General features: G+C 40.9%; 2 protein-coding genes across 10 annotated transcripts in view; one reads left to right on the top strand and one right to left on the bottom strand.

Annotated features, from left to right (window-relative positions):
* The first annotated feature begins 132 nt into the window (after positions 1-132).
* On the top strand, positions 133-3,601 carry LOC145453995 (uncharacterized). The gene is made up of 6 exons (XM_080331973.1): positions 133-349; positions 729-871; positions 1,325-1,409; positions 1,802-1,924; positions 2,735-2,872; positions 3,167-3,601. Exons 1-6 carry the CDS (start codon positions 257-259, stop codon positions 3,422-3,424), a joined length of 840 nt encoding a protein of 279 aa, XP_080188099.1. The 5' UTR covers positions 133-256; the 3' UTR covers positions 3,425-3,601.
* Positions 3,602-4,423: 822 nt separating this feature from the next.
* The window catches only part of LOC145453993 (uncharacterized), a 91,468-nt gene continuing 74,548 nt past the window's right edge, over positions 4,424-21,343 (bottom strand). For 2 of the 9 annotated variants that reach the window (XM_080331962.1, XM_080331966.1), the window contains exons 4-24: positions 20,399-20,469; positions 19,426-19,571; positions 19,045-19,278; positions 17,537-17,677; positions 16,894-17,017; positions 16,660-16,831; positions 16,460-16,591; positions 16,281-16,400; positions 13,182-13,316; positions 12,937-13,111; positions 11,780-11,913; positions 11,299-11,455; positions 11,069-11,238; positions 10,867-11,010; positions 10,341-10,457; positions 10,137-10,274; positions 8,536-8,775; positions 6,774-6,794; positions 6,253-6,495; positions 5,693-5,801; positions 4,424-5,620 (exon numbers count right to left, since the gene is read on the bottom strand). In XM_080331962.1, coding sequence (XP_080188088.1) covers positions 5,503-5,620; positions 5,693-5,801; positions 6,253-6,495; positions 6,774-6,794; positions 8,536-8,775; positions 10,137-10,274; positions 10,341-10,457; positions 10,867-11,010; positions 11,069-11,238; positions 11,299-11,455; positions 11,780-11,913; positions 12,937-13,111; positions 13,182-13,316; positions 16,281-16,400; positions 16,460-16,591; positions 16,660-16,831; positions 16,894-17,017; positions 17,537-17,677; positions 19,045-19,278; positions 19,426-19,571; positions 20,399-20,469 — 3,041 coding nt within the window. In that variant the 3' untranslated portion in view covers positions 4,424-5,502. The remainder of the gene's footprint in view (positions 5,621-5,692; positions 5,802-6,252; positions 6,496-6,773; positions 6,795-8,535; positions 8,776-10,136; positions 10,275-10,340; positions 10,458-10,866; positions 11,011-11,068; positions 11,239-11,298; positions 11,456-11,779; positions 11,914-12,936; positions 13,112-13,181; positions 13,317-16,280; positions 16,401-16,459; positions 16,592-16,659; positions 16,832-16,893; positions 17,018-17,536; positions 17,678-19,044; positions 19,279-19,425; positions 19,572-20,398; positions 20,470-21,343) is intronic. The other 7 variants (XM_080331963.1, XM_080331969.1, XM_080331967.1 and 4 more) reach the window with 7 other exon arrangements.

Raw genomic sequence — 21,343 nt, 5'->3', positions numbered from 1 at the left:
CCTAACGATAATTACGCCATTATTTCTCTTTTCGGAATCTGTGTGACACTGTGGCAGCTGCTTTCGTTTGATTGAGACCAGTTTTATTTAATTTACTGCTTCGGTCGCCAGATGATGATATTACGATAATCTTTATTCCTCATTTCATCTCTACTTATGTTCTTGCAGTTACATTGTCTATATTCCTCAGTTGGATACTATCGATTTTCGTCAGTTCGAAGTGCGAGTCACTCGGTGACCTCAACAATCTGAAAGTATGGCATCGAGTTCGAGAATCCTTGCAAATCTAACCGATAATACTTCTGTAACAATTGGTAAAGCCGCGACACATCCAACAAGTAATCAAAAAGTGAGTTTATAAAACTTCAGTTATTCTGTACATGATCGAGGAACTGTATTAAATTGATTAATTATTTGGCATAATGTATATATGATTTCATGTGAATTATCAATTGATCAATTAAACATTGTGGTCCTGACACAGTGACAAATTGGTTTTCCTTTAATTGTCTATCGCTTATGAATACGTCAAATCTTATGTAGGCTACCATATTAGACTGTTTTAATTGCGTGTGCAAATTGTTGGCAGTAGTGATATGTCTCCATTTTCGCAATGTCGGATTCCATTTCATACTTCACCCACCTATAGTTACTTGATAACGGTCAATTGAAATTATCTAATTTGTTATTTAGGCCATCGCTTGCATATTTATCTTGATTCATTTTAGCAACATGTCGCATCGAAGAAGCTCGGTCTCACACAGTCGTCGGTCGACAATGTTCCAAAACGAAAAACAATCGGCACTTTTCAGCCAGAGAATTTAAAAACGGAGTCGCTCTTCTCCGTGCCTGCCAGCTCAAAACCAGGAGCGTACGTGAGCCTGCATTTTATATCAATTGTGTGACGGTTCAGTTAGCAACCTGAATTTATAAGTGGCTATAGTTGCAGAGTTCTTCTTCCCTCTTGTGAATTTTCAAGCAAGGACACTTCTAATTTCAACTTGCTGTGTCTAGGATGGAGTGATGCAGTTTTCAACGTCATATTACCTATAGTTAGTGTGCAATTGTTGCATCTAGAGACTTTTAGCACCCTGTCGGTGTAGTTTTGAATCAATATTTTACATCCTTCCGCATTGACTGCATCGGGGGTTGTAACACTCGGACAGGACGTGATCTACTTTTTGAATGCCGACAATAACAATCTTCCGACCAATCTGGCTAGGTCTTTGGCACCTACTGCACTGTGCAATGTGTGCACTCCCGCCCACATTTATGGCTCGTCCATATTTACTAGAAATCTAATTTTTTTCAATTCAATTCACAGTGGCGACAAAGAAAATTTTAAAAGTAAGAAGAAATCAGGCGGCAAACCGTCTGCTCATGGCAATTCTAAAAGTAAAATCTATCAGGTAATTGATGCTATATTTGTAACGGGCTCAGAAAATAACGCAGCCTATTTTAATTACACACTGCAATGACCCACTCAGTCGTCATACCCCAGAGCCAACCAGACTCTTACACCATTTGTACAGTTTACACATATAATGTGATATGATAGTGAGACCGATCTAACCCCTCCACGTACCCCAAGTATGTATGTAGATTTTCACAGATATTTGAGAAGTGATTCATCTGATATCTGGGCAACAGCTGGAAGCTCTATACTTGGGTCCCTGGGATCTAGTGTGTCCGCTGTGAAAAATTTGCAACCGGAATCCTTTTTCGAGTTCTTACAACTTTCGCAGCCTAATGTAGGGATGTTTTGTTACCATGCCTTTTCCTTTAATCGTTTTGAATGTAGGATGCGCTGAACAGCGAAGACTACCATATGATTCGCAACGGTCAACCTACGGAGAGGTACTGGGAACTGCTGGCCGAAGAGAGACGAAAAGGCCTCGCTGTGGCTCTGAAACAGAATAAAAAGGTACGGTATAGGCCAGGCTACCGCAATTTCAAAGCGTTGTCCGAGACGTGTGAAATCGCAACTTGGAAAGCTGTCCTCGTACATTTGTATTTTCCATTATTTATTGTTATGAAAGCTTATCTCGCAAGCTATAGGATCAGGACCAGGGTTCTAATGACTGGAGTCGAGATCATTTTGTGACTAGACTTGCTCGAGTCATTTTTTCAAACACTAAAAATAGTGTACTCGAGTCAATTTGTGTATTGTCTCCGCATACTCGAGTCATCGCGCATGACTCGAGACTAGGACGGCCAAGACAGGTGCTCATTGTAACTTCAAAGAATAGTAAAGTTACCAAATTATTGGTATATTGTCTATCAGTACTTTGCTTGAAAATTAGGACACTGCAGAGAGGGAGCAAAATTATTGTAAAATGAATGTGAATGTCGCCCAAGTAGAGTTGGAAAAAGTGGGTCGAACATGACTTGAACTAAAAACTGATCAACGAAAACAATGACTAGGACTCGAGTCGCGACACTTTGACTTGGGACTGGACCGTCTGCTTACTGACTTGGACCTGGCGGTGGATTGAAAATGACTCTACGTGATTCTAACAAAATTATAATAGTGAAATTGACTTGCGGCTCGGAACCTTGCGACTTGGTCACAACCCTGATCAGTAGATGCAGAAGGGATAGGGGCTTGTGTGATAGGCGTCAATATTGCATACGCTACTTCTCGGTTCTCTATATTTCTACCTGTCAAGGAAGAAGCCTTTCTTATCGCGATGTTGGTCGCAAACTGGAAGTAACTTTTGAATTTTTTGGTCAGTTGCACGAGGAGCATGAGAAAAAAGACAAAGTCATTGCCGAACTTCGAAACGAAGTGGCGGACTTGAAGGAGAGTCTGGAGCATGCGGAGCACGTCACGAGTATTGTAGAGAAGTTGTTGGCGGGAACGGAGAATGAGGTAAATGATGGTATTGTAGATTTTCTGTAATCCTGCCACGTGTAACACCGATTTTCACCTAAGGCCGAGTGACACTAGGTCACACATCCAAAATCAACCAAAAATGGCAGTGGCTTGTTCTATAAACCGATTCCGCCAATGTAACATGATACATCTGACATATGAATGTGATATGGTTTATGGGAACTATTAGTTTGTGACAGTACTTTGAAAAGTATAACCCATAGAACCTTCATCAATTCGGAATCAAACCGTTTTGAGAACCACTGATTTCAGGACTTCTATGCCTTTCAGGACGCCGGTGGCAAAGACACTCTGAACAACGAGACCTCGCAGCAACTTCTCGACAGTTCGGAGGAGTGTAGTGGCAGCGTGAATGCGCGCAGTTGTATCGCGCAGACTGGTGCTGATGACAACATAGCCTCGAAAATGTCTCCGGCAGCCATACCCGAGATTGTGCAAAGCACAACACGCGAATCTGGCAGCTCTACTACAGACGAAACACAAACTGCCTCATTGACTGCTGGCGATGATAAACAGAAAGACGAATAGCAGTTTTGCTGCTCGACACCTAGCCGAAACGTGTATCTTGGTGTTGAAGTCGGTTTATGTGCGTTTGGATGATTTTGTGCCGCTGTTTTATTGTTTTTCTAGGCTCACTGCCATTTTTTGATCTACTGGTCGTTGCTCTGTATACTGTGTTTTTATTTATTAAAAATATCCCGAGAAGTGTTGGCGTCGATCTGGTTACGGTGCTCTTGGACGGCTGGAGGATCTGTGTTTTTGACGGCGCGATGAAAGGCATTGGTCTGTCGAGATTAGGATGACCAAAGCGAATCAATTCGAAGTCCAAGCATTTTCAAGCCGAATCGACTAAACGTGGTAACCACATATTTGGCAATGCGTTCGATACAGCAAATATGGAATAGCATGTGTCCTCTTTTTTCAATAAAACTAAAATGTCCTGTTTTTCCGCAATACGTCCTGTATTTTTGGTCAATTTAATACGGAGTACTGCAACGGAGGCTGACTAGAAAAGGGCCAACGATTCGAACTCGCCACCCATTGGTGTTGCAGCTGATGATTACCACTGCGCTCTCTTACAAGTCGTGATTAATGGGTCGGTAACTATCTCGCTCATTCAAGAATTGAGTTTTGACGAAATGAGGCGACTTCAACGGATTTCTGAATGGACACAAAGTTACGAAGGATTTAAGTGTAGCTGGATGATGATAAAGTCACATGATCAAGTGCCGTCTTTCATTGTCGCAAAATTGTACCTCAGGTGACCTTCGCAGCCTTAACACTCTGTTGTTAAATAATTCGAACTGAAATATCGCAACATTTATGTTTCCTTTTCATATTTACGTATAGAATATAGACACTGATTTTCCTTTCTTGAATCGTGTGTTTACTAAGCGTCATTCCGTCACTGAGAAAATTAATTGTGCCTGCTGTTGCTAGCATGTGATGACAGGAGTTCCGCATATCGCCACTCCCCAGCTTCTATCACATCCCCAAAAGACATACAGCCAACTCGAACTCGCGTCGTTTAAAATTTCGTTGTCGTCGCTTACAACAAATTTATTTACCAAAATATGCGACAGTTTTCGTTTCAAGAAGTAACAAATGGCATGCAAAGTATAGGAAACGATACAAACAAGAATTGTTGCAAGGGATTGGACGCATCGCAGTACGGCGGGCCTATAATACACGCTACCGATCAAAGTCATATATCTTTGAATCTGGTAAACTTACGAAAAGTATCAAACCAATATTTGGAAACTTACAAGGCACTATTATATCTATAACTAATAACGGTAAATTGCGGAATATTTTGTACTGTGTCTTATTGCAATCTGAATTAAATTTTAGCATGGTCGCAATGAGAGGCCGATGCATGAGGCATATACAGTGTTTGTCCAATCTACTATTTCGCTTTGGAGTAAATCTACAGATTGCCGTTGATTACTGTCGATATCGATAAAAAGAGAAAGAGAATGATCGCAAAAAGTAGAATTGGCAAATGTGCTCGTTCGGTAATAAAACTATCCAAACACCGACAGTAAGTATAAGATAATTGACTGGTTGCACATTTTCTCACGTCATAATCTCGTACGACTGGCCGGACGACTCCATCTTCACCGCGTCCGTGTCGCCCGATTTCCAAAGCACGGGGAATCTTGTAACCGCCCAAGCGGGACGATTGCGTATTCTGGAGTGTAGATGCACCCAAATTAGCCTCCGTAGCTATCAAATCACGGCGCGTACGCTTCAAGCGAATACCGGCCTTCAATTCCACACTCCAAAATATTCAACCGCCCTAACATGGATGACGCAGCTCAACTTTGTACGCCGTGATACGACCGATTGAGGCTTCAGAGCACCCACGTTTGAAAAAAAACATGGAAACTATAGTTCTCGTTGACAATATAAGTCCTAGTGGCAAGGGGTGTATTATTTAAGTTCACGAAACAATCGTCTCTCACGACTCGACCCGAATCATTGAATTAATACTGGAATCATTGCGGCCAGCCCTAACCGCAAGCAATCTACGCGGTCGGACACAGACACAGCAACAGAAAGGTTTGTTTTTCCAGTTCGTAAGTTCAAATGTCGACGCCGCATTTTCACATGATGTTGTAACGATTGCCGTCGCCGGTCTGCAGGTCGACTGTGTCGTCGGCGGACTTCCAAAACTGTGGGAACGAGTATCTCGACAGTAACGCGGGCGAGTTGCGTCTAATCCTGTGTTGTGGCGGTTGAAATATTTTTAGGACGACGCCGATTCTCGCCAGCGCAATAGAAAGGGATACTCACGCGAAAACGGCTACGACGACGATAATGATAACCAGCACAATGACCAACACCACGATTACAGCCACAATACCGGGAGTCATTGCTGACGCCGGTGCGCTTTGTTTTCCAACTAAAAAGAATCCATGTAATGTAATATATTTGGGTATCCCGAACATGACTATGATAGCCTATATTGGTCACACAAGATTCATGCCACCCATGGACAAATATATGCAGAGATCCTTGGAGGTATAGAAGAGGTATATTATTCAATATACTATTGAATAATATATTCATATTGAAGTAATCCCGAATATTTTCGTCAGCCAAGAGCCACAAGCATAAGATTCGAAAGTATCTGACTACAACTGACGTGAGGGGCAGTGTAGAGTACGGCTGCCACGTATCGTAGCCTATCAACAGTTGGCTCTCCAAATATGACGGGTTTACTTCAATATATCCAGATATATTATTCAACAAATACATGCATCGTCAAAGTAGCGTCCGCCCGTGCGTTTTATTCGCGCTCGTTAGGTATCAGTTAGTGCGCTTTATCACCCTCATTAGTAACAAGTTATTACCATTTAATGGCATAGTTTGATTAATATTTTCGAGGGTAGAGGCGGCCGGAGTCGAGGTGGTCTTCTTCGTCACTATTTTTGTTCTTGTGGCTGGTGCGTCCGTGGTAGTTCGAGGAGCTGACGGCCTGCTCGGGATCCTTTCGGTAGCAGGCGTAGCTGCTGGTGATGTTGTTGAACTAGTAGCAGGGATAGCTCTCGGCGTAGATTGGATGGTAGTTGTAGTAATCACCGGCGTCGTGGTTACTGAAGCAATGTTCACAATGGAAATTGATACGTGGATAAATTATGGGCGCGAACGCTCCATGAATGTAGTGACGGCATAAAGTTTTCGATGTGAAATGTCGTTAACAGACATTCAGAACGCATTGCAACATTGCTTCAGCACCAGCCGATACGCATCTCTATCACCAGAACCCAATTTAAGTACATGCCGTCACTGTACTCATGCGCGTTCAGAACTATTCGCGGACGAAATTGTCCGACTGTAATGTATAGTACCACCATTAACCATAGGCAATTACCGTTTTTCAGTGTCTCGTTTGCTGTAGAGATATTAGGAGTAAAAATATATTAAAACAAATCAAAACGTTACTAGAGAGCTTTAAAACATAATAAGTGGGTCGAAACTTCATTCAATCGCAAAAATATATCGTGCTTACGGATTCTTCAATTCTAGTGCATAATTCTTAATGCATAAACTGACCAATAACTTAGCAAATATGCTATACGCTTTGCCGCTGATACTATAACATTGCATTCAGTTTTCTACGCGGTGTCATTACATTCTGGGATAGTGCCTCCAATAACACCGGACATACATAAAAATCAAATGACTATGTCAGATCGCATATTATCAACATATAGCAGGTATCCTGAATATATTTATGCTCACATAATCTACAAGTTGCGATTTACAAAGCATGCCTAAACTACTTTACGTAGAAGTGAAAAATGAAGGATTTTACAAGTACTTCAGCAAGTGGTCCTAAAATTAGTTCTTATACTTCATTAATTTATTATTTAATTAATTAATAAACTAATTTTCGTGTACCAACCAAACAACGCGCAAAAATTGGTCAAAGTAAAATAACAATTTCCAAATAAGTAAAAATGTGAGTATTCAAACCTAGAGTTTTGTCTAAACACCCGAAAACGGTTAAGCATAAGTAAAAGTCTAAAATCATAACCACGTGAGGGAGTCGTGCAACTACAGGTAAATCTACTTGAGCACGTCGGAAAAAGTAGAAATACTTCGCTACATCTGGATATATCACCAGAGCCGTTGGGGTATATGACTCGTTTTCACCCATCGGAATGGGTGTGAAAGCGAATGGTGGTGCCGGAACACGCCGGCGGCCTGATGGCTGAACTCTACGCTATAAGATTTGGTGAAAATCTGGTAAATGTATCTATTTCCCACCCATGTTTTTGTTTGCTTAAGATATTCGTGGTGTTTGTCGACTACTATGGTCATTTACACCAGGCCAGTTTCTTAAATTTTTATTCCGCATGCCGACTTGTAGCACGACCCACTACTAGGCTTTTATAAGACACCGCTTACACGGATGTTATGGCGAGGAGGAGCCTAGATAAACCTCCAACCCATATATTTACAGTATAAAAAGTTGTACAACTACAGCAAATTTTCAGCTTTTCCAAGAATTAGAATTAGAATTAGATACTTATAATTATAAATATAGCTGCACCGTTTTGTTCCAAATTCAATGATTAGAATTGTGACTACTTGATAAGCGAAAACTTTGAAAACGAATGAAAATGAAACACAACTATCACTTCATATCAAATCACTGTTTCTCCTCATCACATAAACTTGGCTTGTTTCGCGCAGTGCATTTCTAAAAGAGAGCTTCTTTTAGGTACAGAACTTCAATATACAATTGAATGGTATGTATTGATATTCGAATGAACCCGTATATTTTCGACTGACTCTCGTCAGGGATGATTGTCAGCAAGTAGTAGAGAATTGGAAAGAACAATGCTGACGATTACCCCTGACGAGTGTCAGCCGAAAAAAATTCGGGTCGACTTCAATATAAAAGTACTATTCAGCAGTACATTTCTATTGTAGTACTATTTTCAGGAATATCATGTATTATATTAGAATTAAGATTGGAGCATCGTTTCACAAAGTATTTTAGTTTAATTAGACAATAAGAGGTATCTAGAACTATATAGTTGTTCAAAGTATGTCAGTGTAGTGCTATACTTCAGGATTTGCACTTCCCGATCGACCTCCGGCAAAACGAACAAATCAATACTCACTTGGCGGTTTGCACTCCGCGGTACTGGCCCACGATAGCGTCGACCATCGGCGATCCTTTCCGCACGTGACATCGTACGATTTGAACTGGTTGTATTTGTTTGGCGTGAGGGAAGGCGAGGTGACCCAAAGAGTCGAGTCTTTGCAGGACACCGTGAAGATGGAACCCTCTCTGTAACCGCACGACGGGCTAGAGCTTTTCATATCGCTGCTGATACTCGGCAGTTCCACGCACTGGTTATCTGCAGACGGAATTTGACACTGTTTATCACTGCAAATGTGGTTAAATTAGTCAGCGTTACTGCTCGAGTAGGAGTAGAGTAGGAATAGGACGTTGCATATTTTGCCGTTAATGTTCTTGCTTCATATACACCGACTCGTGATATACAGACGATTTGTGCACACACATGCATACCATGAGTTAGGGTTGCATTTAAAACAAACAGTGTTTTGAAAACAATTTGTGTAAAACATGTTTCAAGCAGTGAATTAAACGAAGGCCTTTGAAAAAAACAAATTTGTGTTTCTTTTAGGTTATAAAAAATTATGCCATAATTGTGACAATACTTTCCAAAAAACATGTTGCATGAGTCTACGGACAATTACCACCCGATATAGCCGACGTATATCGATGTGGGATGGTTGGAACCCTCAAAATAGTCGGTTAAACGGCAATAGTACAGATATTTCGTCAAAGGAGCTATATTTTCAATTGTGTATGTCAATCCACTATGACGTCATATTTGAATATTTATGGCGTCATGGCTTTGAAAAACAAAAACAACAAAAAAAAAACAATAGAAAAAATGTTTTAAACAATGCCTTGTTTTAAACATGTATGTTTTAAATTGATTTTTGTTTTAAATGCAACCCTACCATGAGTGCATGATGTGCATATGCCTCTGGACAAGAAAAGCACAGATATAGCCTTGTAAGGTTTTCTAAGTCTTGCAATTGCAACACCCCTTCATGTTATTCCGATAATGACCAGAACCAAGCGGGGAAGTCATGGATACCAGTCTTACCAATCAGGTCTTGGCGGAAGGGTCACGTACTTTCAGCACTAAATCGGCGTCGGCAACTTTCAGTATCGTAAGTTGAAACTTGGGGAACAACATAATATGAACCAATGACGTTATATAAATATCTTTTGAACGTATATCATGTTAGCATGATAGAGGAGCTATTTCACGAGTTATTTTATAAACAATCTCAACATCACAGTAATCGAAATGTATGACATAACTATACTTTCTGTTTTTCAAAGCCCAAAGTGATAAATCTAGGTATACATTTTTGCCTAAAAACATGTCAAGTGGAAGTAGACTTATAACTTCAAATATTGACAAAACGAACTTCAGTCCTACTAAATATTAGAAGTAATTGGTTACCGTAGAGTGGACGCTTACGGTATTGTACAGCTCTTAGCGTGGGTGACACGAGCTTGAAATACTGCGGTAAGTGTTTGACTAATCATTATTGGAAAGGACACAGTTTCGGTAAAGCTCCTGCTTAATCGGATCTTCCGGCACTGGCATCTCTTGCATTACCCATGTAGGCACAGGGATATCAATGACTGGTAAATCTGGTACAATTTCATTACCTATAACATTGACAGTGAAAACGCAGTATCCGACATTGCCCGCTTTGTCCTTGGCGCTGTAAGTGATTTGAGAACGGCCCACCGCGAGTTTCGCGGGAGAGGTAAGCAAGGGTAGCGTGATCGCCAGGTCATTAGCAGCTGACAACGAAAGTGTATATTTTGATTTCCTTATTACCTTTCTCGCATTCACTCGAGGATACGTACCTGTTTTATCATCCGTCCAAGTTGGCGCGGTCCAAGAATGGTGGGTAGTGGCGGAACAAGTCGGTAGAGATATTTCGACGTCATCCGGGCAGTTTTGCGGTTCGGGCGCGCTAGTATCTACGAAATCGAATTTTAAAATCGTTTTGAGCAGCGGTGACCAAAGTATAGTCATCGTTGCCTCGTTGGTACTCAAGCAGAAGTGTAGCAATTTTCAGGTGAAAAATTAATCATGGTAGATAAATTAACTATCGTGGCTAAAACCATATAATTTTAGTACTCAAAAAATTGATCCTCGGTTATGATCCGAGCATTGAGAGATTGAGACTAGCCCTAATAGAAGTAAGCAGAATCTACTCAAGTAATCCGAAAACTTTGAAGTAGCCTACTTCGTTATTGACTACGTCTGGTGATGTCCGGTACCTGATCCAACCATTACATCATCATATCATTGCAGGACTTAACAGCCGATAACACTATAGTGACATTGAAAACAGATTGGCTGATATTGTTATGTTCATTCACCAACCTTTTGTATCCAGAGACGTGTCGCGAATGCAGTTATTTCCCAGTTGTTCATGCCCATCCGCGCAGATACACTTGGTTACCGTGTCGCTCAACGCAATGCACATGTGGCGACATTCGCTTTTCGCGCAGGGATTTCGCACCGGTTCTGAAGACGCACAGAGTTCATATACGGGAGCTTGTTACTGAATGTAAAACCTGCTTACTGATGTAAGTGGAGTAAAACGTTTCGCTGAATACGGAAACGGTCGTAACTCTAAAAAACTCGGCAGGTCCAAACGGTGTCATGGACGTAACGCCTTCGCTGAGATTGAACCGTTCCAGTCGACTGCTTTTGCCATCGACCACGTAAGCCATGTCAAGGTGAATCTTCAGGCTGTTGAAAAGGTACCGGTAACTCTCTCGTTTTTACATCTCAGCAGCCGCAGTGACTTACTCAATGATATACGGGCTTACTCTGGAGATGTAAGTAGACACATCGTACTGCTTGATGGTCTTTTGTTTCGCCGAGGTGTTGTTAATCTTCGTCAGGGATGACAGCTCGACTTCGTAGATCATGGCGTCTCGCGCTTCGGCCACGTAGAGTCGGTTTGCTAAATTGAAAGCGCAGTATGATTACGTCTGCAGATTGGTTGCTGAGTATGATGCCCGCACAGCAACAAAGTTTTAATTACAGAATATGTTATTAGCACTGGGATGAAATCGAAATAACTTCCTCAAGACTTGTTCGTGACTGCACTGCAAATGAAAAAGGTGCACACTGCACAAACTTCACATCGCACTTGTTTGTAATGATCAATAAACTAAGTAACGTGCGTTCAATGAGCTGCCATATAGATTCTCTCTCCTTCTGTCTCACTGTATGTGTTCCTCAGTTTCTTGTTAACTTCCAGATCACAAAAAAATAAAATACCTACTTTTATAGTCAATCGTGATGGCGTGCGGCCAGTTCAACTTGTCCAAAACGACTTCCTTCTCAGTCCCGTCATATCGGCACCTCATCACTTTTCCTTGGTCTTCTTTCGAGAACGTGTCAGTCCAATAAATGTACCTGAATTCACATATTGCCTAATCGCAATTCATTTTATGTAACCAAGGCCCGTATAGTCCAAGCTAAATTGTGTTCCAAAGTAAATTATAACAGAAAGTAGGCCTAATCACAGACCATGACGCACCAGTCTCTCATGGGAAATAAGCACCACTAGGCCTACTACTGTTTACAATACTACTACTAAATCTACTACTAGTAATAATAAAAATAATAACATAACCAAGACTGTATTCAAAGGTGGGCAGTAACGAATTACTTTGACCCTTTCAGACTACTCATGTCGTTTTTCTATACGTCCACTTTTTACTCAAGTGTTGGTAGAATATACTTCCAATTCGACTTTCACAGTTTTTGAGACCCAACTGCTTGGTTATTTATAAATGAGATATTGTCAAATGCAACAGATGAGTGTAATTTGCTCAACAACCTTGCGACGCATCACGCTGTAACACGGTTACAAAATGTAATTTCGAAAATAGCACCCATGTCGGACAGCAATATTCATTTTGTGTTAGTCACTCAAATGTTCTTGTCATTTCGAAAGCGATGACCAGGAATTGTCTCGCAGAAGTCCTTGCGAATCATCCCGATCTACTTCTTCACACTACCTACTTGACTACCTCTAGTTTTGTACTTCAACTTCAAGGAATTTCGCGTAATATGGTCATTTAGGGCCGGAGATGCGATCATACCCCAAAATTACTTTTGCTTCACAAAATCCAACATGGAAAAAGTATAGTAGTTTCGTAGAAGTTGTTGTAGTAGTAATAGCAGTTTTTCCTAACAAAACTGTCGTAGTGGAAGGAATTTAAAACAAGCATTACCACTTGAGTTGGCAGCGCGGAAGTAGCCTACCTCTTTGCCGATCACCCTTGCCTATGTGTGCTGCTACGAATATAATATACTGAAATGCAAGTGGTCAATTACTGCGATTGGAACATCATCTCTACAATTTCATTCTGCGGCTACGATGCATGTAGGCCTTAATTATAAGAATAGTATCAACGGTTCTTTTGGACATACTTGTATTTGATATCTTGGACGATCATTCTGATGCTGGACGTTTCATTCAGGGCTGGGTCCGGCTTCACAATCGTTTTCGCGTAAGTCCCGTCGCCCTGCGCGATCATGATAGAGTCCTTCTCGTTGTCGGAGTAGAAAAGCAATCCAGTGTGCGGATCGACGATGATGCTGTTTGCTGCATACGCACAATTGTACTTGCTACGTTAGCATACAGACAACCAACGGTGGTAGAGAAATGTAGTTACCGTAGGAAGACGCAACTTTTACGTATCTGCTGCCATCTACCGATGAACGACTCACTGACGACTCTTTCTTGTCAGACCAGTACAAGTATTTTTGGCTGGGATCTACAGTAACTGTTGCTGCTTTCCATTTTCCACCTACAAGAGACACAACGTAGTTACATTATCGTATTGGTGTTCCAGATTCACAGCAACGACAGATATATACGATTGAATAGTATAGCCTATTCATATCGAAATGAACCCGGATATTTTCAGATGTAATCGTCAGCAACTAGTTGGGAATTGGAAAGAACATTGTACATCAACAATCGTATCACAAAATATGACGTCATCGCATGGACAATCAGGCGCGTAGCCAGCCGAAAATAAGGGATGGGTTTGAAATAAAAGAGGGGGGTTCGATTTTTTTCGAATTTAGTAACGTAGCATCGATTCATTAGGGTTAAGTACATGCGATGCGTAAATAACGATTATACAACATCCCCGTGTTCGCGATTATAGGCAGATGATAAGCTTGTCGACGAGTCTGGAAGTGCCGTTAATTAGCGACTCCCCAGATCTGTCGTGAACAATTAAATTCGCGCGCTTATCAAAGCGTCCAACAATTAAATACAGTGGTGCCACTACTAGTGTTTTAACACTAGATCTAGTGTTTTTTCGGTCGTCCTAGTGTTCTAGTGTTTTTTTTCGCACAATTTTGCTAATCTAGTGTTTTTCTGCAATTGTGCGAACAAGGATTATTCCAACATTAGACTACTAAATTAAATGCTAAATTTATCGCTAATAAGGCTATTTGGCGTTTCTGGCTGTGTTTTTCAACAGTTATATGTGGTGGTGCAGTAACAAGCAATTATTACGTAGCAGGGTGCGCTGTGAATCCGTATTTATGAGCGAATGTCTCGGAAAAAATGAAGAGCGATTTCACCCCAATGTTATGTCGTTTCTTGTTGAACTCAGTCTGCAGATTCGAGAAAGAGAGAGAGAGAGAGAGTCTTTATTTTCATCAAACCAAAATACATAACAAACGGCAGTGATGGTGGTACAGAAAATATGCGTGCACAGTATTCGGTATTAGATAGGAATGATCGATATGACCGTGAAGGTCATCTAGTCTGATCACACCAGCATCAAACAGGTACACTTGACTCTGAACAGTCTGGCTGAAAAAAATGTTTAGTTAAGAAAGGAAAATAGAAAAAAAATCAAACAATAGTAGCAAATGATCAATGAAGCATTGTCTGGGCGAGGTAGGGCAACAGTGTTAGTGTAACGACAAGAGGTGATCAAGTAGGGCTTTTTTGAATCTATTATAAGGCAATTCACGGATATGTGGTGGTAATGCATTCCAGGTGATAGGTCCCGAGTAGTCGATAGATCTCTTAGTTAGGTTGCTATTGGGTGGGGGTAAGTAGATGTTTCCTTTAGACGAGGATCTCGTGTAATGGGAATGGACATGTTTAGCAGGTATGAAAGATTTTCATTTGCCGAGGCAGCATACTTTCGTACTTGAGTTTATTGAATCCGTTAACAGCATTGTGCATTGTCAACACAAAGAAAATAAATTCAGTCGTTCCCCTAGCTGTCCAATTTCCCTCTATGAATTTGATGAACTGATTTGTCGGAAAAATGGGCTTCTTTCGCAAATTCGCAAAATGAGCTGCAGCTAATCAGTCAATGACATCCAACAGAATTTTGGCAAAAATTGAAATATGTTCACAATGGATTCGGTGAATCAAAATTCCCTTTACTGGGGAAGCTCATGAATAATCTCTTGGCATTGCCACATTCCGCTGCATGCATGGAAATGAAGTATGCTGCACAAGGACAACTCATCCCCATTGTTTGGTTGAAGATGTACGGTAGTGAGTAAGATACCACACAAAAGATACCTATGTTTGGTCGATGGTGTACAATCGAAAGATAATTTTTATGATGCCGATGCTGATAATTTTTATGAAACCGACAATAGTTGATTTTTTTCTTACCGTAGGCCTACTCTGTTGAACTCGTTTCATTAATTTTTGTTGAATAATCATGCAGTATATCATACATATGTATCGAATTCATCTGTGGAACACTTCTTATCTATGGATTTGTACCTTGGTCATTATGATTACTTGGCAACGGCAAATTTTTACTGCAATTTACTAATCTAGTGTTTTTTTTGCTAATCTAGTGTTTTTTCACGACACAATCTTGTGTTTTTCCATGAACCTAGAGTGGCAACACTGATTAAATACGCCCGTTCATCAATGCGTCTTGCGTCTTACGTAGCATCGAGATTTGCGCAAGTAAAAATGTACGAGTTTTTATCCGTGCTATAATGACGCCGATTTCAGGTGGTTCAAACCTTACCTCTTTTATAACTCAACCCTACTGGACTATAACTAAAGACTAGTGGAAATCAATTACGTTAATCACAATCGCTAATCAGCATATACTTAATAGCATTTTATCCAAGCCATCGAGAAATAGGAGCCAAAGCATGGTAGGCCCAAGACGCGGTAGTTAGGCTAGCGATATCTTTAGTACTAGGCCTATTGCAGATGCGATTGTGTAGGCCAGCGAAGATATCGTGCACACCAAGCCAATGCAGATGTGATTGAGAAGGCCAGTGACGATATCGTGCGCACATCAGGGCCTATTGCAGATGTGATTATTCAAGCCAGCGGAATTAGGCTTGTTGGAGACGGGGTAAATCAGGCTAGTAATGATTGCCGAACGCGCGACATTGAATGACCTGATTTCGCAATCATCTCACCGGGAGATCGTGTCGCGTTACATTGTGCAGTGCAATGCGCTCGGAATCTCGCTAATTAGCAACACGCCTTTCGTTAATTGGCCGCGCCTTTCGTCAATTGGCCGCGCGCAATACTGATAATACGACTTATTGAATTGCAACCGAGTATTAGCGTCAGAGCGGTCATGTAAATAGGGCGAGGTTTCGCGTTGAAGGAGGGGGTTTCGCGTTTCTAAAGGAGTATGTTTCGACCCCCCCCCTGGCTACGCGCCTGCATGGACTAATGAATAATCGCGGCGGAGATATATCTCGATCTTTTTACCACCACCGTACAAGAGTAGCGACCGACCAAAGCTCACCGATAGGTACAATGCTGTATTGGGTGATATTCTTGTCGTCTTTTTTAGTCACAATTGGTATCTGAAACACTTTTCCCTGTCCTGCATCAGCCACCAGAAGGAAGTTGTCTTTCACGAGCTCTGCGCGAAAATGTTAAAGTGAGATATAAGATGTACTTCAACAGCGTATAGAACCTTACGAGGTATGCACTTATTGGTGTTTGTGTCAAGGTGATAACCCAAGGAACACGCGCATTTCCTGGCGGTGTTGATACTAGGTAGGCAGATATGGTCGCATTCGAAGTCGGAGTTACATTCCCCTATCTTCGACGCTAGATATACAATGTAGATATTCAGTATAACAGGTAATTCGCGGTCATTCATAGTTGAAAAAACTCACAAGTGTCAATAGAGTATTCCTCGTTGTGACTGTACACGGCGATGCCACGCGGCTTACCGCCCAAAGTGTATCGGTATACTTGATTTGAGATCTTCCTTATTATCCACACTGTATAATGCCGATCCCCACTGACGCTGTATCTTGCATGAACATCGCTGGCGTAAAGATAATCCTGAACAGATGGATCAACGTGGCATTTACTCGGACATTGTTGTATAGTGACCAAGTTATTACCATATATGGTGCAACTCCCCAATATATTGAACCGCCTCTGTAATTGTGCTGTGTCCTGTTGGTCCCATCCATACGTGCGCTCACTATCATACCACCGTAACCGGTGAAATCTGTCCAATAGAGCCTGTACGACATTAAATTGTCAGACCTAGCCGTTTTTTGATTAAAAAAAATCGGTGATAAGGGGATGGTGCAAGGTCTCGATGCATAAGTATCCAGCTGTAATTCCGAAATGGTATTGGTTATAGCTTGATTTAGCGCCCCTCCCCCCTTGATCACTACATTTATCACACATAGTATTGATTGAGCCAAAGCATGGCCCCAAAGATTTGTTACGTAACCGGTTTTGCGTAATCACAGAATTTGCCGGAATCGAGTTTAATCATAAGCTACAACTGGTGAGCGACTCTATACTGGTAGCGTACGGTTTGATTACATAAATCTGCTACTTGGTGATGTCTGTACACAACAACTTTATTTATACCATCCTTATACGGTTACATAATGACGGCCATGGGTTGAATCGTGATCAGGCAATTTAATCTGGTATAAACACGTATCCAGCATCAATATCGAGAAATTACATAAGCCTCGAACTCGAGCGCAGAATAACAGAAAACAGACTCGAGGATTAGAAGAATACCTGTCGTCCGTGTAGTCGATGGCAAGCCCCGTGACATCAAATATGCTCGGAAACTTGAAAAGAACAGTCTCATTTTGTCCCGCCAGGTCTGTCCTGATGATTTTCGAGCCGAGAGCCTTGTAGGTAGAAAAGATGAGGTATCTGTAAAATTCAGAGGTGGTCAGGTTTTGCCTGCTTGCGCGACTTGCTCAAATTTTTATGTTGGTAGATTACTTCAACGTTTACCTGAACAGTGTTTGAGCAAAACTACTGATATTTAACGATTTGGATTATAAAATGTAAAAAGTAGCATTGGGATAAGTTGGGACAATCACTTTTCTGAGTGAAACTGTCATAATAATCGCGTACAATGAACCATGTATTACGGTAACTGAATATATTTTCGAATATTCTACCTATGTGTAGTAGGGGTGTTCAAAAATGACTTTTTCGTTCAAATTTCACTGGCTACTTGACGAAATTGTTAGTTTGGCCAAAAAAAAAAACGATGCACTCCAAATTTGGCCCAAATCCGACCTGTAGCTGCATCGCTATAAGAGGAGAATGTTTTGGATCTATTATATAAAAAAGAAAGGCTTTTTTCAAGTTTTTCTGTTTACCCCCTGAAATTGTTAGTCTGCCTAGCATAGAGAAACGATGCACACCAAATTTGGATCCATTCCAACCAGCGGATGCGAAGTTATTGCAGTAGATAATTTCACATTTGAATAAATAAGTGTTTACGGTGGCCAGTATTAGAAATAGCCACGGTAAATGCTATTTCATCCAAACCCAAAACAGATTGGAATTGAACCAAATTTGGCGTGAAGGTATTTTTTAAAGTTAACCTAACAATTATATCAGGTAGCCGGTGAAATTTGAAAAAAGAGTAATTCTTTAACAGGCCTATTGTGCAGTGTCATTAGCATTTGTGGTCAGTAACGAAGTACTTCTAGTTTTTCGTAATACTCAAGTAGATTTTGACTACTGGCACTGCTTAGTCAAGTGGTTATGATATTAGACTAATTCTAGATATTTCTACTCAACAGTTTAGAGTTTTTAAGCAAAATTAGTTTTTGAATACCTAACGGTACTTTTTCGGTTACTTTGAAATCGCTACTTATGCCTATATTTGAGTAGAATTTTACGACATTGCTTCTACTTCTATTTCTGTACTAACGATGGCTACATTGACCAACTCATGGTCATCTGTAGTTTTGCGTTAGCCGCGAAGATACACCTGCAATTTCGAAAACTTCAGTTAACCGCTAAAGTAATGTCAACCCAAGACCAAATTTACTTTCTCAAATTACATCTTTGAGCACTTTTTAGAACTCTTCTTTTTACTTACTATTGAAGAAGCTTTGACGTGTCTTTGAATTTCTACTTCTACTTTAAATAGAATGGAAACTCACGGCGTTATTTCTTTTTCTGATTGAGTACCAGCGGTGAGTACTCTGACTTCTGGTAAACGTACACATTACAGCCTCCACCCAGTAAGCGCATAAACTGTGCTGTAATTTGCAAACCTTTTAGCCGAATGAATGGCCAATCCGTATGCGGGAGCTGGAGCCGTTCTGTAAACCGGCGCGTAATATTTGAAGGTGTCGTCTGCGGCCATCACCCATTTAAACTCGGAGTCGGTCCAGTACAGATTATTTGTCTTCCAGTCGAACGCAAGGCACTCGATTCCATGCGCCATGCCTTCGAAATACTTGGTCATCGCGTTCTTTTTCATATCCCACACGGCGACGTATTCTGATCTGTAGATAGGGATGGTACCAGTTTAGCTAGGTGTTGTATTCGCGGTGGTGGTCACTGGTCAGTAACGAATTACTACCGTTTTTTCGAAGTACCCAAGACCCAATTGTCTCTGTCTATTAGGAAATGCGCAGTTGTATGAATGATACCTGTAGTCGGTGAAATACAAAAGCTCCTTGTGATAATGGGCCGCCAACGCCCAATATTCAGTCATGGTCTGGTTGCTCCCGGTCAAAATGTTAACGCTGAATGACCCGTTTGAATCAGTTACTTGCCGTACAACTTCCGGATCGGCCTGAAGAAAAATCGCATGGAAAATTACCCTTTCGCTACAAAGAGTTTTAAAATGTGCTGTAAAATCATGTTAACACAACCTTTTCCCTGGCTCACGCCAATTTGTAACTACCCACTCATCTTGTATTCCTTCTAGAATTGCTAAAATGTATGTTGTTCCGCAGTTTTCATGTTCATGGGTCAATCAGGATGAAAATATGGAAGTTGGAAAAACTTTTAACGATATACAGTGACGTTAGGGAATCCCAATGTGACGCAACTGACGAAGATGGTGAATGGGTAAATATAGCTAGCTACCCGCGGCTCATGTGTTAATGAAACCATTACTTTTCTGTATCTTCATTTAGCAGAGCCCCATTTTCACATGATAAAATCGGCTTTCCTAACTAATAAGTATAGTAAATCATTAAAACATAAATAGCACAATAAGCTATTGTGGGTGAGAGCACAGTCTTGGATAAACATACCGACGTGTAGATGGTAGATTTATGAGTCTTTGCTATTGGGTAAATGGCAAATATTTTTCATACAGAATATTAGAGGGATGAGTGTGGCAATAACATTATAGCCTATACTTTTCTGAAAGAACTACATACTAATAAAATATATCAAGTCTCACGACGAAGGAACCTGGGTATTAGCGAACGATGTCTGAGTGACACGTCGAGGACACTTTAGCGTCATACCTATATTACCAGAGATGTAACATAATAGTTGGGCTACTTTCCAATATATGACATATGATAATTACAGTGATTGCTTGCAATGGGGTTACTAGATCATCTTCTGCGTTCGCCTATGACTACAACAACTGTAATTATTACTCACGTGAACTTTGAGTAAATGAGTGCTTTCAGTTGTTGAGTTGTAGCTTGTCCATATAACTAAGGAGTCATCCGCTGGAAAGTAATGTAGCATTGATATCAAAATGATATATTAACCGCGAGCTACATAAGAAAACTGGCTCTACGCTATAGCTCACAGTTGTGAAAAGCACAAGTTGGTATTTATAGGCTATATGTAACGTTATTGCAAAACTGAACCCTTCACGATTCCAAGCTTCGAGGATCCGTGACATAGCATTACCCGAGCAGATCGACACTTAAAAAATTTGAATGAAGTGCCATTAAATGTTTTAGGCGCATTGCGGTTACGGCTTCATCTATCCTACTATATTCACTCTATATATCCAGATCTGGGGGGATGGGGTATATAGACTACTGTAGCAGACAGTGCGGTTTACAAAGTGAGGCGAGTCTAAATAATACTGAAGCATATCGACCTCTATTGCTATAGAATACATCTCAGTATGGATGCTGACCAAAGGGGTGGTCAGTAACGAAGTACATACACTTTTCCGAAGTACTCAAGTGGGGTTTTAGGTCTTTGATTTTGTCGAGAAGAAAACGGAATTTGGATGGATTCGCATAGCTCTCAAGGGTGCAATTGTCATGGAAACTGGGCGATGCAGACCCCTTATGACTGAAAGATATCATCATTTCGAAAATTGCTCATACTTCTTTCTGCTGCACCTCTCCCCAATCTATTTCTTCAAACCTCTTACATTTGAGCACTTCTAAGACCTTCCGTTCCCTACTTCCACTTGAAGTATAGTTTTGGCAGGTTTTGAATATCGCTGTAACATACTTGAACAACAGCAATGACTGCTATAAGACTATCTCTGGTAGTATGATCACTGATCAGTGATCACCTGTTACCATTTATCAGAAGGAAACGCATACGGATGTCAAGCATTCTATGATATATACTTAC

Source organism: Botryllus schlosseri, chromosome 13 (assembly GCF_051294905.1).
Source record: "Botryllus schlosseri isolate E-star chromosome 13, Bs_hap1, whole genome shotgun sequence".
Lineage (NCBI taxonomy): Eukaryota > Metazoa > Chordata > Ascidiacea > Stolidobranchia > Styelidae > Botryllus > Botryllus schlosseri.
The sequence above is the reverse complement of the archived record's forward strand: the minus strand, read 5'-3'. Positions and strand labels throughout refer to the sequence as shown.

What these genes read in the sequence shown, in the direction of transcription:
- LOC145453995 (XM_080331973.1), top strand. Translation starts at nt 257, where the DNA reads ATGGCATCGAGTTCGAGAATCCTTGCAAATCTAACCGATAATACTTCT. An exon ending in ATCCAACAAGTAATCAAAAA is followed by an intron (nt 350 to 728) that starts GTGAGTTTATAA and finishes GATTCATTTTAG; the next exon opens with CAACATGTCGCATCGAAGAA. An exon ending in CTCTGAAACAGAATAAAAAG is followed by an intron (nt 1,925 to 2,734) that starts GTACGGTATAGG and finishes TTTTTTGGTCAG; the next exon opens with TTGCACGAGGAGCATGAGAA.